This window comes from Engraulis encrasicolus, chromosome 8, assembly GCF_034702125.1.
Source record: "Engraulis encrasicolus isolate BLACKSEA-1 chromosome 8, IST_EnEncr_1.0, whole genome shotgun sequence".
Lineage (NCBI taxonomy): Eukaryota > Metazoa > Chordata > Actinopteri > Clupeiformes > Engraulidae > Engraulis > Engraulis encrasicolus.
In genome coordinates this window covers 45,118,365-45,133,690 of record NC_085864.1, presented here as the reverse complement: position 1 = coordinate 45,133,690, position 15,326 = coordinate 45,118,365, and the positions used below count along the sequence as shown (strand labels likewise).

Here is a 15,326-nt window from a genome sequence, read left to right as displayed (position 1 = left end):
AGAGAGAGAGAGAGAGAGAGAGAGAGAGAGAGAGAGAGAGAGAGAGAGAGAGAGAGAGAGAGAGAGAGAGAGGAGAGGGGGGGGGGGGGGGGGGGGGGACAGACAGAGAGAGAGAGAGAGAGAGAGAGAGGGGGAGGGTTATCCTGCTGACAGACAAACAGATAAACAGACAATCCCATGAGCCTGCAGTGCAAACACCTTAAAACATGGTCTTTGGCTTGCAGAAACCAGGCAGGGATAAGCCTGCAATGCAAATGGGACAAGTCATGCGGCAACTGTTTTTCAAGGGCAGGTTTTCTCAAATGGCCATAGTGGTGGACAGGACACCCAACTTGCTTTCTCGAAGATAAAAACATCACTGGAAGGAGAAAGGAATTTTAATCGTGGTTTCCAGGGGAATTGAGGCAATACTACTCACTAGTTTAAAAAGTAATCCAGCTTTATGAGGCCCATCCAGTTGGCCAAAAAAACCCCACAAAGCGCTCACCGAAGAATAGCGAGACAGAAGAGGAAGAAGGGAAAAAGTAAAGTCAAATTAAGTGTACTTTATTGTCAAAAAATCTTTGTAACAGGGTTTGCACAGAAGTTTGAAATTGTATTTGTCTCCAATGTGCAGTTTAACTAAAAGCATTTAAATAAGACATTGACAGTAATCTCTCTTCACACACACACGCACACGCACACACACACAAATAACCTACTCATACATGAATTTACAATTCTTTCTCTGACACATTCATTCACAGCATACACACAGAGAATACACACTCACACACTCACACTGTAAGAGGAGGAAGGCAAATAATGGAGGCTGTCAAAAATACTTTGGTCTGACACTGCACTGTTCATAGACCCTGAACTACTCAAACTGTCACCTGGAGCTGTAATATTGACATGAAAAGTGTGAAGAGCTCTTTTCCAAAACGCTATATCCACCATTTTTGACTTTTTGCATTTTAATATTGGAATGGACTGTTTAGAAGTCCTATCATCTATGTGTGAATTCTTGCCATTTCGAGAACATACTTTTTAAACCTCTATAAAATGCATTTTTCAATGCAATTCAATGGAATGCCAAATACAAAAATGACAATTTTCCCAACATTCTATAAAACGGATATATCTCATTTTGGAAAAGAGCTATTCATGTTCCAGACTTTGTGCTTTTGTGAAGTGAAGTGAAAGCCCATTGAAGAACTCTAACTCCCATTGTCATTGTGACACAGCACTCCACAGCACACAAGTGAACACTGCACACAACGAGGTTGCATTTATGCATCATTTGCTTAATGTTTCGGGAGAGTCTGTCTGACACTGAAGCCTTTTTGGTCATAAATCCTGATTTCCATTCCTCAAGCGTTGAGAGGAAGGAGTGTCATTTTTTGTGCTGCTGTTTTTATTTATTCAATGCACTTACAACACATCCACATGGTGCTGATAAGTGCCGTGCTTGTGTTGTTTCATATAGTCATTCTTCATACATTCTTGTAACATTCCAGTAATAGACTGATAATAAGCTGGTAAGACCTAATTAAACTACAGTATATATAGTGTAAACATTATAAGCACATAAATAACCTTGAAAATGTAATCCTTTACGTTACACTGCTTAAAAAAAATAATATTGCACACACTGTAGCTTTGACTACAGTGTATCTTACACATTCATTTTTGGACAATTCCGAGAATGCCCTTTACAAGAAACTGAGCTACGTACCTATCTACCCCATGTGATCATTATGGTCTAGGTGCTCAAATGCTCAAATTTTGTGCCCAAGTGCACAGTCTTTTGATATTCTCTTGGTGACCTTTACTTTCTCATACTGTGGACTGGACTACACAGCGGCAAAGCCTCTTTCAGATCCACACACTTGGCTTGAATAGATTCAATGGGGTGAGCAGAGGAAATCAAATCGCATCAAATCTCATCATCATGATAGCCAGACTGGTTGTGATGTGATATTCAAGGGACTGCTTGTATTCTATCCCACCAAAGATTCCCATAGAGAGCTGCTGAAGAGTATGAACCACTTTCAATGGAGCATGTATCATTGGCACTTTCATCAATTGTTTTGCCAAGAGCATGCACTGCAGTTCACTCCTGAACCAGCTTCTTAGTATAGGCCTGTGAAGGACATCATTGAAACCCTGGCTAAAACCTTCACCCAACTTTCAGATCCCAACCACTGAATGGGAGGGAATGCAAGAAATACTGAATATTATTCGACAAACTGAAGCTTGTCATTTGTCTGCAGATCCACCATGTAAAGACCAGATAAAAAATCAGCCCGCCATAAAGCTTTTGATGGTATTTTAAATATTTTATATCGACCTCACCTACTGTATAGGAAAAATCATTGAAGGTTCCCAGACTCTCTTAACTTGTGACCTAGTCTGTCAGTGGCAAGGCTACTGGGCTAAGGAAGTCAAGAGGACCCAAAGGGCCAGGCCAAATGGCATGTCCCCATCCTTAACACACACACACAAACACACACACAAACACACACACACACACACACACACACACACACACACACACACACACACACACACACACAATCCTGGACCCTGTCCCTGCCGTGGCCTAGCGGTGGGTCACTGGGCCAATGCGCCAACTACCCGAGTTTGATTCCGGGCCGGGTCCTTTGCCGGCCCTTCCCTGTCTCTCTCTCTCTCCCACTCACTTCCTGCCCATATCTTCACTGTCCTATCATACAAATAACCCCCCCTCATACTCTACCCCAAAAGGCCCTAATGCACCTGGTGTCCAAGAGAGTGTAATTTGGGTACATGCCCCTCACAAAAGGCACAAGTGTTCAGGTTAAGGTCACAACCCCTGCCTTCCTGTGAACTTTTTAACCATTCGGACTAAAACTGGACATGCAGACAGGCAGGTTGGAAAACATATAACAAAAGAAAGGAATTTTATTTCACAAGCCAGTGGTTTATGTAGCCTATAGCTGGCTCATTTAGACGATTATATTCACTTTTGTAGCCTGAATGGGAAACAAAACAGTATACATTCGAACCAATTTTAACAAAATATCAGGATACACACTTTCAAATAGGCCTACATTGTTCTGTGCTTTAAGCTCATAATAAAACAATAGGCCGTTAAGTCTAATAATTTGTAGAAGGTGAGATCTGCTTTTGGTGGTTTAATAACATTATTTTAAATCCCTGCTTCTCAGAGAAAAAACTTTTTACAAGTCAACTGCAACACATGAGGTGAATCTCTCTAGGGGGCTGGCGAAGGTGATGCAAACGAAATACTGGGGCGTGACGCTCCGGCCGACTGCTGCCTGCGGAGTCTCGTCGACACGACAGGGAGAATGGTAAACGGAGCGAAGGGGAGGGCGGAGGAACCTAAAGGAAAAAAGTTTAACTAAAATGGCTTCCTTGTCTTCGGAACAAAACGAGATTTGCAACGAAGAGTCGACAGATGAGTCACCAAAAGCCAAAATAAAGAAAGAGAAGGACCCGGACGAGGCTTCGGAGGAGCTGCTTGAAACTTTTCGCAAGTCGGAGCTTAGCTTTTCAAGTGACCAAGTGGCATGTGTGTGCGAGGCACTTCTGCAGGCGGGTAATGTGGATCGCCTGTGGAGATTCCTCTCCACCATCCCTCCTTCTGCTGACCTGCTACGTGGCAATGAAACTTTACTGAAGGCCCAGGCACTGGTCGCCTTCCATCGGGAAGAATTCAAACAATTATACGCGCTAATAGAGAGCCATGACTTCCACCCCAGCAACCATGGGTTCCTGCAGGACCTTTACTTACAGGCAAGGTACAAGGAGGCAGAAAGGTCCCGAGGTCGGAGCCTGGGTGCTGTGGACAAGTATCGCCTTAGGAAAAAGTTCCCCCTGCCAAAAACTATTTGGGACGGAGAGGAGACTGTGTATTGCTTCAAAGAAAAGTCGCGCAATGCTCTCAAAGATTGTTACAAGATCAACAGGTATCCCACTCCAGACGAAAAGAAGAATTTAGCCAAAGCCACCGGACTATCCCTGACTCAAGTTAGCAACTGGTTCAAGAACCGAAGGCAGAGAGACAGAACACCCTCCGGTACAAACAGCAAAAGGTTAGTGGCACATTAAGGGAACACTACTGTTTTGATCATGCCTAGTATCAACAGTAACCCCTGGGCATGGCTTCCTGATTCCAGACTGCACATGTTGTAGCCAGCACTACAATCGTTTCACAGGGCAGTAGTTTTTCCTATTTCCAATTCAAATTTCCTCTTCAAATGGAAGGCAAATGGCGTTCCGAGTGTGCAGCCAGAGTTTGGCGAGCTGACTGCACTAATGCGCGTTAGCTTTTGCCCGTTTATAGCCACGGCAAATTAATCACTTGAACTTTGGGGATTTCAAGCTGTTGCTTTGTCATTTGCTGAGTTTCATAATGTAAGTTTGACGTGAAATAACCGCCAGTGTTGATTGATAAGGTCTGATAAGTTCAAAAGTTAAGTTAGCTAAAAAGTTTTGTGCGTAAAAAGTGCGTAAATTTGGCCCTACCTGGATTTCGGTCACTATTGTTTTGCGGCTGTTGCGTCGGCCAAACTGGGCCTCGAAATTGCAGTCATTGCACAGAACTAAACTTCTTTCTGGCGAGTCTGACTTTTGATATCACTTGACAACTTCAATGCTACGAAGGTCCTAGTGTGAAACGTAGCAATCGAAAGCATGTTGCTTTGTTGTGAAATGTGAGCTTGGATTCTGTGCGTGGCTCAAGTTTCCTGAAATCCTGCACCCGTAGTGTCTCCTGTTGAATCACTGCTGTTGTGAATGTGTCGCGTTTGATTATCGTCAAATGTGAATCTGACGCTTGTACATTTAAAATACCGAGAGACGTTTAAGTCAGAAAACAAAAAAGGTATAATACAACAATTTAAATTTGAATATTTTTCACATTTTCGAATATTTAGCCTGCATCTTACGTTTAAAAAACAATTTAAATTAAAAAATGAATACATTTTTAAAACTACACTTAAAACTGTATTTTGAATATAACAGGTTAAATGGCATTGTGTGACAATTCAGTTGAAGAACTATTGAATTGAAATCAATGTTCTGTGTGCAAAACCATTAATGCCCTACATCAGGGCTATTCGAATGGCGGCCCTGGGGCCAGATGCGGCCCTTGGACAGCAAGGTTCTGGCCCCCCACAAGCCCCTTAAAATACAGATTTTTTTTTTAGAGACAAAAGTACGGATTCCGTATCGAGCTGAAACGGGACACGGGACATTAAAATGGGCAGTCATGGGGGAGCGGTTAGGGCGTCAGACTTGCATCCCAGAGGTTGCCGGTTCGACTCCCGACCCGCCAGGTTGGTGGGGGGAGTAATCAACCAGTGCTCTCCCCCATCCTCCTCCATGACTGAGGTACCCTGAGCATGGTACCGTCCCACCGCACTGCTCCCCATGGGGCACCACTGAGGGCTGCCCCCTTGCACGGGTGAGGCATAAATGCAATTTCGTTGTGTGCAGTGTGCAGTGTTCACTTGTGTGCTGTGGAGTGCTGTGTCACAATGACAATGGGAGTTGGAGTTTCCCAATGGGCTTTCACTTTCACTTTTCTTTCACTTTCACTAGAATGCATGAAATTACACATAAGAAATGCAAAACCTTCTGGGGGAGGACCCCCAACCCCCCCACCTCAATAAAATGTCCCATATCTTTTTCACTGACAGTCGGCAACCATAATACATATGTGTAGTTCGGCCCCTTTACTGGGAGGAATTTTAAATACTGGCCCTCTGACATTTAATTGAATACCCCTGCCCTACATTGTACATTACAATGTTGGCCCTATATATTGTGCTACCTATCAGCATACATATCTACCCTACAACCAAACTGAGTAGCCTAGGTTATTATAATGCTGTTATGATAATTACAAAGCTAATCAGTTTATTCATTAGGTTGCTTATTTTATTTGTTCATTTTCAAAATCCAAAGAGCATAGCTAGAGAATTAATATCTTTGGTTTGGCTGTAAGCAAGTGGACTTCTAAACTCGTTGGCTAGCAAAATGACCTGGGTATTATTCCAAGAACTTGCTTAAGTGATAAACCTGGCTAAGTTAACCTACGGGAAGTGGTAAACCTTCTAATATACAGACCACAGGTGTCATTTAGCAAAGAAAATGAGAACACCAGCCTCTTTTATTAGATGATTTCCCACTACCTCAATGTTAATTAAACCTGCTTTACAACTTTAAGCCAGGCTCTTGGAATACTCCGCTGGATGAATGAGAATCTTCGTAAGCTTTGTATTCAAAACTTCCAAGTGCTAACCGCCTCCTCGACACCATCTCCCTATACTATGTGTCCCCCACCCTTGTCTCCTGTCAAGGCCAGATTATCCATAAGGGCCAGTGGCACAGGGCCCAGGGGCACCAACCTTTTACAGCTAGTTAGGGGGCACCACATGGCACAAACTTTACAAATATTGTTCAAAAAGGGGGACACCTACAAGGTGTAGTGCCCGGGGGCACCACAGTGTATTAATACTAGGGGTCGGCCGATAAAGGTTTTTTAATGGCCGATGCCATACTGTTTTTTTTTCCATCACCCTTGGCCGATACCCGATTTCCGATGCCTGATATTTGGGGCCGATATGGGTTAAAAAATGACAAATATTCCAGGTCTCAAGTTAAAAATAAACATTCCTCTAACATTATCAAATTGAGGTAGAACTTGTAACATTTAAACACCCACTGTTACAATCAAGTAATAAAAAAATAAAGTGTCTTGGTGCTTTTTAAAAAACCCCGAATGACATAAAATAATAAATATTGAGTATCGGCCAAGACCACACGCGTATCGGCCGATATTGATACACTTAAAAAAATGCAAATATCGGACCAATAAGTTATATATATCGATCTATCCTTAATTAATACGGTTCTGCTCCTGTCCCCACCAACAGCGAATCTGATGGCACCCACAGTACCGAGTCAGAGATTCTAGTAGTATTATTATATTATTATTATTATTGTCTCTCTGACCGAGTGGAGGGGAGAATGTATTGTTGTGCTTGGCATAACCTTCCTGTTGGTAGTACAGTATAAACAAAAATATTGTTTCAACTCAGTATTTTGAAATTGTTTATATTGTTTGACAGCAATATTGATATCACGACATATATTCGAAAGGCCTATATTGCACAGCCCTACTTGGCACCATCTCCCTATGTGTTCCCCCCCTCCCTCGCCTCCCTGTGTGTCCCCAACAAGAGTGAATCTGATGGCAACCACAGTACCTTGACTATTATTTTTTTGTGAAGCACATTGAATTTAGCCTGGCGACGCCATCCTATGTACTTCCACCCAAACAGTCGGCTTTCGCCCAGGTTACATTGAATTGTGCCTGTGTATTAAAAGTACTATACAAATAAACTTGCCTTGCCTTACCTTGTCTCCTCATGTGTCTCCCCAACAACTACAGTGAGTCTGATGGCAACCACAGCACGGAGGACGAGGCCAGCAAGGACATGGATGACGGCATCCTCAAGCGGCACGGCCACGAGGACCTGCTGGGGGTTTCCGTCTCCGTCTCTACCGCCGCCTCGCTCTTCTCCATCACGGGTACGACGTCACGTGTGGCTGTGACGATATTAAATCGTGAATCGTGAAATCGAGCACAAGAATGTCTCGAATCTGCTAAAGTGGAGAAATCATACTAGAGACTGTCTTGCAGTGAGGATGCTTACTGTCAATATCAGAGTGATGTCTACTTACTTAGTGTTGTTGTCTTCACTTTTATTGTATTCCAGTTTTGCGCTTTGAGAGTGCACATAATTGCTAATTACAAATTGCAAGTATATAAAATGCTTGTTTGTTTTTGTTTTTTCAATGAAAGATCGTGATTTTAAAAAATCGAGATTATGTATCAAAAAAATCGTGATATGATATTTTTTTCCACATCGCCTACGACTAGAGCTGTGATGATATTATGACAATAGTAAACCGTGAATCTTGAAATCGAGTACAAGATCGTTTAATTAATTGCTAATTACAAATTGGACGTATATAAAATGTCTATTTTATTTTTTTTTCGATGGAAGATTATATGTTAAAAAAATTGTGATTTTAATTTTTTTTTCCACATCGCCTATCCCTAGGTACGACGGTCGGCGCCGGTGCCACCACGGGCCAGCTGATCCTGAACAGCGCGGGCGGCTTCCTCACGGCCTCCCCGCACCCTTTACTCCTCAACGGCAGCTCCCTGCTGTCCGGCGCCGGCGGCTCTAGCGTCATCATCAACGGCCTGGCCCTGAACGACGGGAGCCTCAACGCCGTCACGCTGAGCCCCGTCACCACCGCCACCACCAACCCGCCGCTGCTCCTGAACGGGGCGCAGGTCATACCCAGGGCGGCGGCCGTGACGACGACGCCCACCACTGCGGTAAGCCTCGGAGATCTCGGCCTGGAGGTGACGTCGTCGTCGGCCAGCGACATGGAAACGCAGGCGAGTCTACCCACCGTGGTCCTGAACGCACACGCGGGTCCGAACGGCACCATCACGCTCCCGCTGACGGAGGACGGGAAAGTCTTGACGTCAGCGGTGGTTGGTGGTGGTGGTGGTGGTGGTGGTGGTGGCACGGTGACACCGTCGTCTCTGTCGACTCTGGACTTTATAAACTCCATCGGCGTCCCTGAGGGGCTGGTGTTAAAGACGGAGGACGGCGTACAGACATTGTCACTAACGCCCATATCCACCACCACTCCCTCTTCCTCGTCTTCCTCCTCCTTATCATCGTCCTCCTCCTCTTGTTCCTCCGTGTCCTCCCCGACCCCCCTCTCCCCCTTAGCTGTGAATCCGAGCGGCCGAACCCCAGAGACTATGAGCCCTGTGTCGGCCACCATAGTCCCCCAGTCAGGTGGAGGTGGTGGTGGGGGAGGGGTGGTCATCTCAAACCCTATGGTGCCTTTGACTTTAACTCCCCAGCAGCAAACGCCGCAGCAACCAGAGATTGTAGTGTTTGCTTCCACTGCTAGCTCCCAGCTAAGTCCCACTAACTCTAATATCTACCAGGTGGTGTCCACCTCCTCCTCCACCTCCACCTCCACCCCCACGCAGGTGCTCTCGCTCCCCCAGGTGGTGCCCTCCATCCAGGGCATCCCCGTGTCCCAGCTGGTCCACCAGCACCACCCCTCCACAACAGCCCAGGTGTCCCCCTGTCCCCAACTGGTCCCCGTGTCCCCCATCACCACCACCACCCATCACCAGTTGCCGCAGGTGTCTGCTGTCCCTCCTCAGCTGCAGAGCCAAATGCTCCACATAGCTCCCCGTCTCGCCCCCGTTGTTGTACCGCAACAGTCCGGCGCGGCGTCCACCACCGCCACGCTCAGCGACGGTAATATCGTGTCCCTGTCACAGCTGACAGCGGCGGGAGGTCAAGGGTTGTTGCCTCAGGGGTTGACGCTGCAGCTTAGTGACCCGTCATCGTCGTCGTCCCAGAGCGGCGGCCTCCTCTCTCAGACTCATCGGACCATCAGCACCACCGTCGCCGCCGCTCCTCCGCAGCTCATTTCATCCCCCACCACCCAGGTGGTCCCTGTTTCTCAGTCCAAAGACCTGGGCCTGGGCCTGCCCCAGCTAGTGCCCGTGTCCATGCCCCAGCTCGTGCCAGTCTCCTCCATCTCGACGGCGGCGGTGCCCAACGGAGCCATCTCGTTCCCCCAGGTGGTGCAAAGTAGCCCCTCGTTCTCCATACCGTCCGGGGGGGCCTTCCAGATCCTGAGCTCCAGCCCCGGCGTCGGAGTCGGGGTCCCCCAGGCACCCCTGAGGGTGAATCAGCTGGGGACGCTCCAAACTGTGGGGCCCCCCACGGCCACCGCCACTCCTGGGGTTCAGATCCTCAACTCGGGGAGCATCATCCAGATCCCCTCCAGTACCCCAGGTAAGACCAGCACAAGTACTGATTTCTAGGGCTGTAACGATGCACTGAATTCACGATTCGGTTCGAATCACGATTTTTGACCTAGAGTTCAACACCCCACGATATTTTTAAAAGTTTGTTTGTTTGTTGATGATTGTTTTTATGTATATTAGGTTACAAGAGGCAACTTATATATTTTTTTAAGTTTGGAAATAAAAATGATATTGATTTGAAGCTTGAAAGCACTATCACATCAGATCATGTGGTTGTTTTCTGCACTGAAGGGTAACAGAACTTTGATGGGGCTTATCACAATACTGCCTTCTTTCATAATGATACTATTGTATTGTATCATGATAGTATTGTGACTGATACCTTTCAGTATTATACAGCCCCACTGATTTCCTGCATTTTTTTTCCCTGCGGATGTGTCCATCAGCTAATGGTGATCCTATAATCACCAAATTACCCAATCAGTTCCTCATGGAACACTTTTGCACATGTGACCTCAATTCAAATGACTGTGTTGGATGTAAATATGTGATTCAAAATGGCACACAAATATCCCTGAATGACCAAACAGTTGTGATCAATAAAAATACTAGTGTAATGTACAGGTGTATGGTATATTTGTCTACTATGTAGGACTGCACAATGAATTGAAATGAATTGAAAAAAATCAAGGTTTTGTCAGCTGCCTACTAAAGGCATGAATAGACGTTGCAATTTAATAGACATTGCAATTTAATTGTGATCGCACAGGTGGCAATAGGTGCCAAAAGGTGGCTGCCTTCGGGATCCTTGACAAGCTGGTGTTTCTGAAAAGTCTGCAGAATACCACAACAGTTTTAGGAAATTCCTTGGTGGTAGCTGAACAGCCATTCATTAACGCTGTTCTCTCTGTGTAGGTGTTGTAGCCCTCTTTGTATTAAGCATATTTTAACTTGCTCTGCACTGAGAATGAAAAGGCAGCAGTTTTTTAAGAAAGATACTGTTTTTGATATTTTTAATAAGGTCCCACCTTTTAAAGGTTTTGAACTTTTTAGAATGTATTGATGTTAAAAAACTTATTTAATATCTTTATTTATATGATTGTTAGTTTTGTAAATGTGATGCAATGTTTTTTCTATCTGTAGGCCTATTGGCCATGATATAGCCATAACTGCTGAAATGGCAATACATGTAAACAAAGAAGAATGTCCGCACACTGCTCCCGTGTTGCTTTTTTATTTTTTTTTCAAGTGAGCGCTTTCGAGCTAGTCGCTCTTCATCAGTCTGATGAAGAGCGACTAGCTCGAAAGCGCTCACTTGAGAAAAAAATAAAAAGGCAACACGGGAGCAGTGTGCGGACATTCTTCTTTGTTTTTACAGTATTCTGGCCTTTTGTCATGCACCTGCGTCTTGGATGTGCGCACCACTAACCTACTGACTGGAAACAATCAATCAACCAATCTCTCTGTGTAGGTGCTGGTAACTTTGTGCTGACGGGAGGCATAGGAGGCATGGGGGCCAGTCCAATCCTGAGCCTGCAACAGGGCAAGCTCATCCTGACCATCCCGGCCGGCATCCAGTTCACCAGCGTCCCCGTCAACAAGCCTGCCGTCCCCGAGACCACCCCCATGGTCCCCAACATCACCGGGATCACCGACCAGCCTCCTGTCATCCTCACCTCCGACACCCCCATCGGCACCTCGGCAGTAGTCACACCACCAGCAGCAGCAACAGTCCCGGCCTCCCCCTCTCTACAGTGCTCCCCGCTGGGCTTCGTCAACGTCAACTCCGGCCTCTACTGCAGCCCCGAGCACGGAGCTCCAGCCAACCCCAGCCCCGTGGGATCCCCCGACACCCCAGACTGCTCCTCCGCCTCCGGTGGCACCCAGACGCCCTCTGGTGGAGGTGGAGGTGGAGGTCCTCTTCCCCCTGCTCCTCCTCCTCCCACCCAGGGGGTGGTGCTGCCCCTGCCCTTGCCCCTGCCCCCACCGTCCCTCGTCACCCAGTCCGCCCTCAGCCCCGAGAGCATGCTGACTCTGAGCCCCCCCAGTGACATGCAGCTCTCGGCCCCCCAGCTGACCCCGGGCACCTGGAGCCCCGCCTCCTTGTCCTCCTCGGCCACGCTGGCCCTGTTCGACGTCGGGGGTGGGCGGGGGTCAAAGGTCGCGGGGAACCTGTCGGAGGAGGACCCGGGGCTAGGGCTGGGGCTGCAGTCGAGCGACGGGCTGCTACTGGGGGGCACGACACCCCCGCACTCTGGGGGCGACGATGACATGGACAAGGACTCGCCATTAGGGGGCGGCGCAGAGGACATGGACGAGTCGAAAATCCTCACGCAGCTCCAGGCGGTGCCAGTCGACGATGATTTGGGATTATAGGATTTTGGATTTATTTGGGATGATTTGGGATTATAGATGCAGTATATACACTAAGCACTCCAGTCAGACTATATATTTTTGAGATGTGTCCTGTGTGTGTGTATGGGGAAGAATATGAGGAGAGGAACTTTGTTGCGTTACAATCTCTGTGTTCATAAATGGGGGTTCTGGTACAGTGTAAGACCTGCAATGACTTAATTTAAGCTCTTTTTTATTCCTAGCCTCCCTTCCTTACCTCCCAAAGAGAGATCTAGACTGACAAGAGAGTGAGAACTTTTTAAAAACTTTTTTTTTTTTTTTCATTTGTTATTTTTTGAGAGCTTACGTTGTTCCCAACCCTGTTATTATGGATTCCTGTGATCATGCGAGCATATCTTTATTACTGTACTGTTAGGAAAGAAGTGTCTATCGTAGGTGTTATGAACGGTCAATGGACAATCATTGGGTTGAATTCTCACACAGAGACCTTGAACGGTTCCAAGTGTTTGCTATTGTGCATCTACATGTGAAACGGTTATGAACTTCAGAGCTATATGTTTTTAAATGAGCATTATTTTTTATTTTTCCTTTTGGCTACACTAAAATGTCATCTACTACGTATCCCTTGTCTGTTACCAGGTTGAAACGAGGCACTCCCGATGAGAAATACAGTAGGCTGTTTTTTATTTGTACAGTCAACTAAATGGACATTGCCAAATTGTGAAATGGATTCGGTCAGTTGCCAAAACGACAAATAAAGTCCCTCTTGATCTCAGTAACAGACATACTGAGGTCAATCAAGGGCATGAGCCATCTAAGCGAGCAACACAGCTCCTAGCACTAAGACATGACCTTCAGTAGACCTTGGCTACGTTTACATGAGGCATTTCATTCAGAATGAACTCTCTTTAATTCTGAATAAATCTTAATTCCACTTTGAAAACATCATGTAAACACTTCACAATTTGGAATTAAATGAAAGATCAAAGTAAACTCGACGGAACTGTTTAATTCTGAATTATTCATTTGGAATTAAAAATGTCATGTTAATGTAGCCGTTCAGATGAAGATGGGTTTTGTGTTGAGTGTATTGTCTGTCCATCAGTGGTGACACTCTGTTTCGGTTCATATAGACCTGTGTATTCATCATGTACTTGGAACACTTAAGAACTTTTTTTGTTACTTACTATGCAATATCTGGGTTTAATACCTCCCAAGGGACCTGGATTTCAATCGTGGTGGTGCTGTATGGTGTTTTGTTGAGGATTATACACATGGACTAGCTATTATAAACCAAGTAATGGTGGCTATGTGAAGCTTTTGTGATAGCCATGGCATTTCCTCCTGGTACTGCGCCAGCCTCAGAGAGAGAACAAAGAATTGGTCAACATTGCGTGAATTGCATCAAAAACTTATTCTAGTTTACAGTATTGCATTAACTACTATGGAAGAAAGAAAGAGGCATTGTTTTATATGATTTGATCTAGGAGAAAACGACGAACTGTTGCACATAACACTACAAAACACACAAGTGATGGCGCCATATCACTTGTATTTGCCTTTTTTGGTTTTAGTGCCCAGGATCTCATCACAATACAGTGGTTTTGCTGTTATGAAGTGTTGAAACTACATTTTCTCAAAATATATTAATTGAAATTCTCAAATATACCATTATAGTCATATTTACATTTGTGTGTTTTTTTGTTTTGTTACTCCCATGCCTTCAATATTGTCCTCTTTTTTATTTGTGGTATTGTTCTGTCATATTAAAATGTACACAAGGAAAAAACTGCAACGACAAGTCCGACTGCCTTGCCCAACATATTCTCACTGCAGTGTAAGGGAGTGGAGTTGCTCTCCAGGATTCGAATTCAGGTCCGGGTTCAAGTCTCGGCTGGGCAACTGTACTCCCCTTATGGGTCAAAGACGTCCAACATGACACTGTCTTTCAGTACTAACGGATGCTAACGGTTGCTTACTGTAACTGTGAAAAACATGAAATTTCAAAACAATATTTAGTGCATGAAAGCCAAGCCAAAAAATAATTAAAAATAAATATCTTTTTTTGCATTTACAGTAAACAAAAGTATCAGTTGCACTGAAGGACATGTTGGACGTCTTTGACCCACATGCCTCTTTTCCACTACCGGTTTTCTGGCAGGCCTACAGCTCGACATATCGCTACTCGGCCGCCTCTTTTTGCTTTACGATTGAGCTGTGTCGTGCCTATTCGAAAAGCAAAAAGTGGTGGCCGAGTCGCGCTGTGCCGAGCTGTAGGACTACCAGAAAACCGGCAGTGGAAAAGAGCCTTTTACACTTCACTTTCAGGCGAGAAATGCAAAGTTTTGAGTTAGTGGATTTGATGCAGGAGGGTAGAGCGATTATAGTAGCCTGTTATCTTCAGCTCCAAGGAGGTGCTTCCTCCATTGGGGTTTTGCACATTTCTGTTGTTTCTTTTTTTTTAATTTATGTCATGTTTACACACGTGTATGCGACCATCTGTGGCCTTGTCCATTTTTCTCATCTGTGTTGAAAGACTGAGAACTCCGCTACAATGTTCTTGTCTTGTCTTTTTATTGGTAATTCCGTCTCAATATTATTTTGGATGATCTTTTGCTGTGATTTAAATGTTTTTTTTGTTTTGTTTTGTTTTTGTTTTTTAATTATGTTGCATGCATTTGGGTATGTCACACATCCTTCCCACAGGAAAAAAAAGAATGTACGGAATGGATACTCGGATAGGAACAAACTCACTTATCCGTAATCAGCTGTAACCAACAACTGTTCAAGTCGAATTTCAGACCACATTTGTTTTCTCAACTCATTAGGTATGTGGTGTAGTACATGCGTGTATACCAATAATAGGAAGTCTACCATTTCCATGCCAAAGTTTGCATTGTTATTTGTGTTTTTTTTCCATTATTTTTTATAATGACTCCTTCAAGCATGTTGGATATACTCCTTTTTTATTACTGAATAGGAGATGTAAGGGAAAGTGTGTGTGTTTGTGTGCGTGTATGTACAATGAAATACTGTTACAGAATGTAAAAAAAGTGTACATTACTCATGTATAAAGTGTTTGCCTGTTTCCCAGTGG

At 45.0% G+C, this 15,326-nt stretch overlaps 1 protein-coding gene across 1 annotated transcript; it reads left to right on the top strand.

The window, feature by feature from the left end:
- The first annotated feature begins 3,050 nt into the window (after positions 1 to 3,050).
- On the top strand, positions 3,051 to 13,915 carry six5 (SIX homeobox 5). The gene is made up of 4 exons (XM_063204666.1): positions 3,051 to 4,079; positions 7,445 to 7,584; positions 8,121 to 9,902; positions 11,346 to 13,915. The coding sequence occupies exons 1-4, from the start codon at positions 3,391 to 3,393 to the stop codon at positions 12,248 to 12,250; spliced, it is 3,516 nt and encodes a 1,171-aa protein (XP_063060736.1). The 5' UTR covers positions 3,051 to 3,390; the 3' UTR covers positions 12,251 to 13,915.
- The last annotated feature ends 1,411 nt before the right edge of the window (positions 13,916 to 15,326 follow it).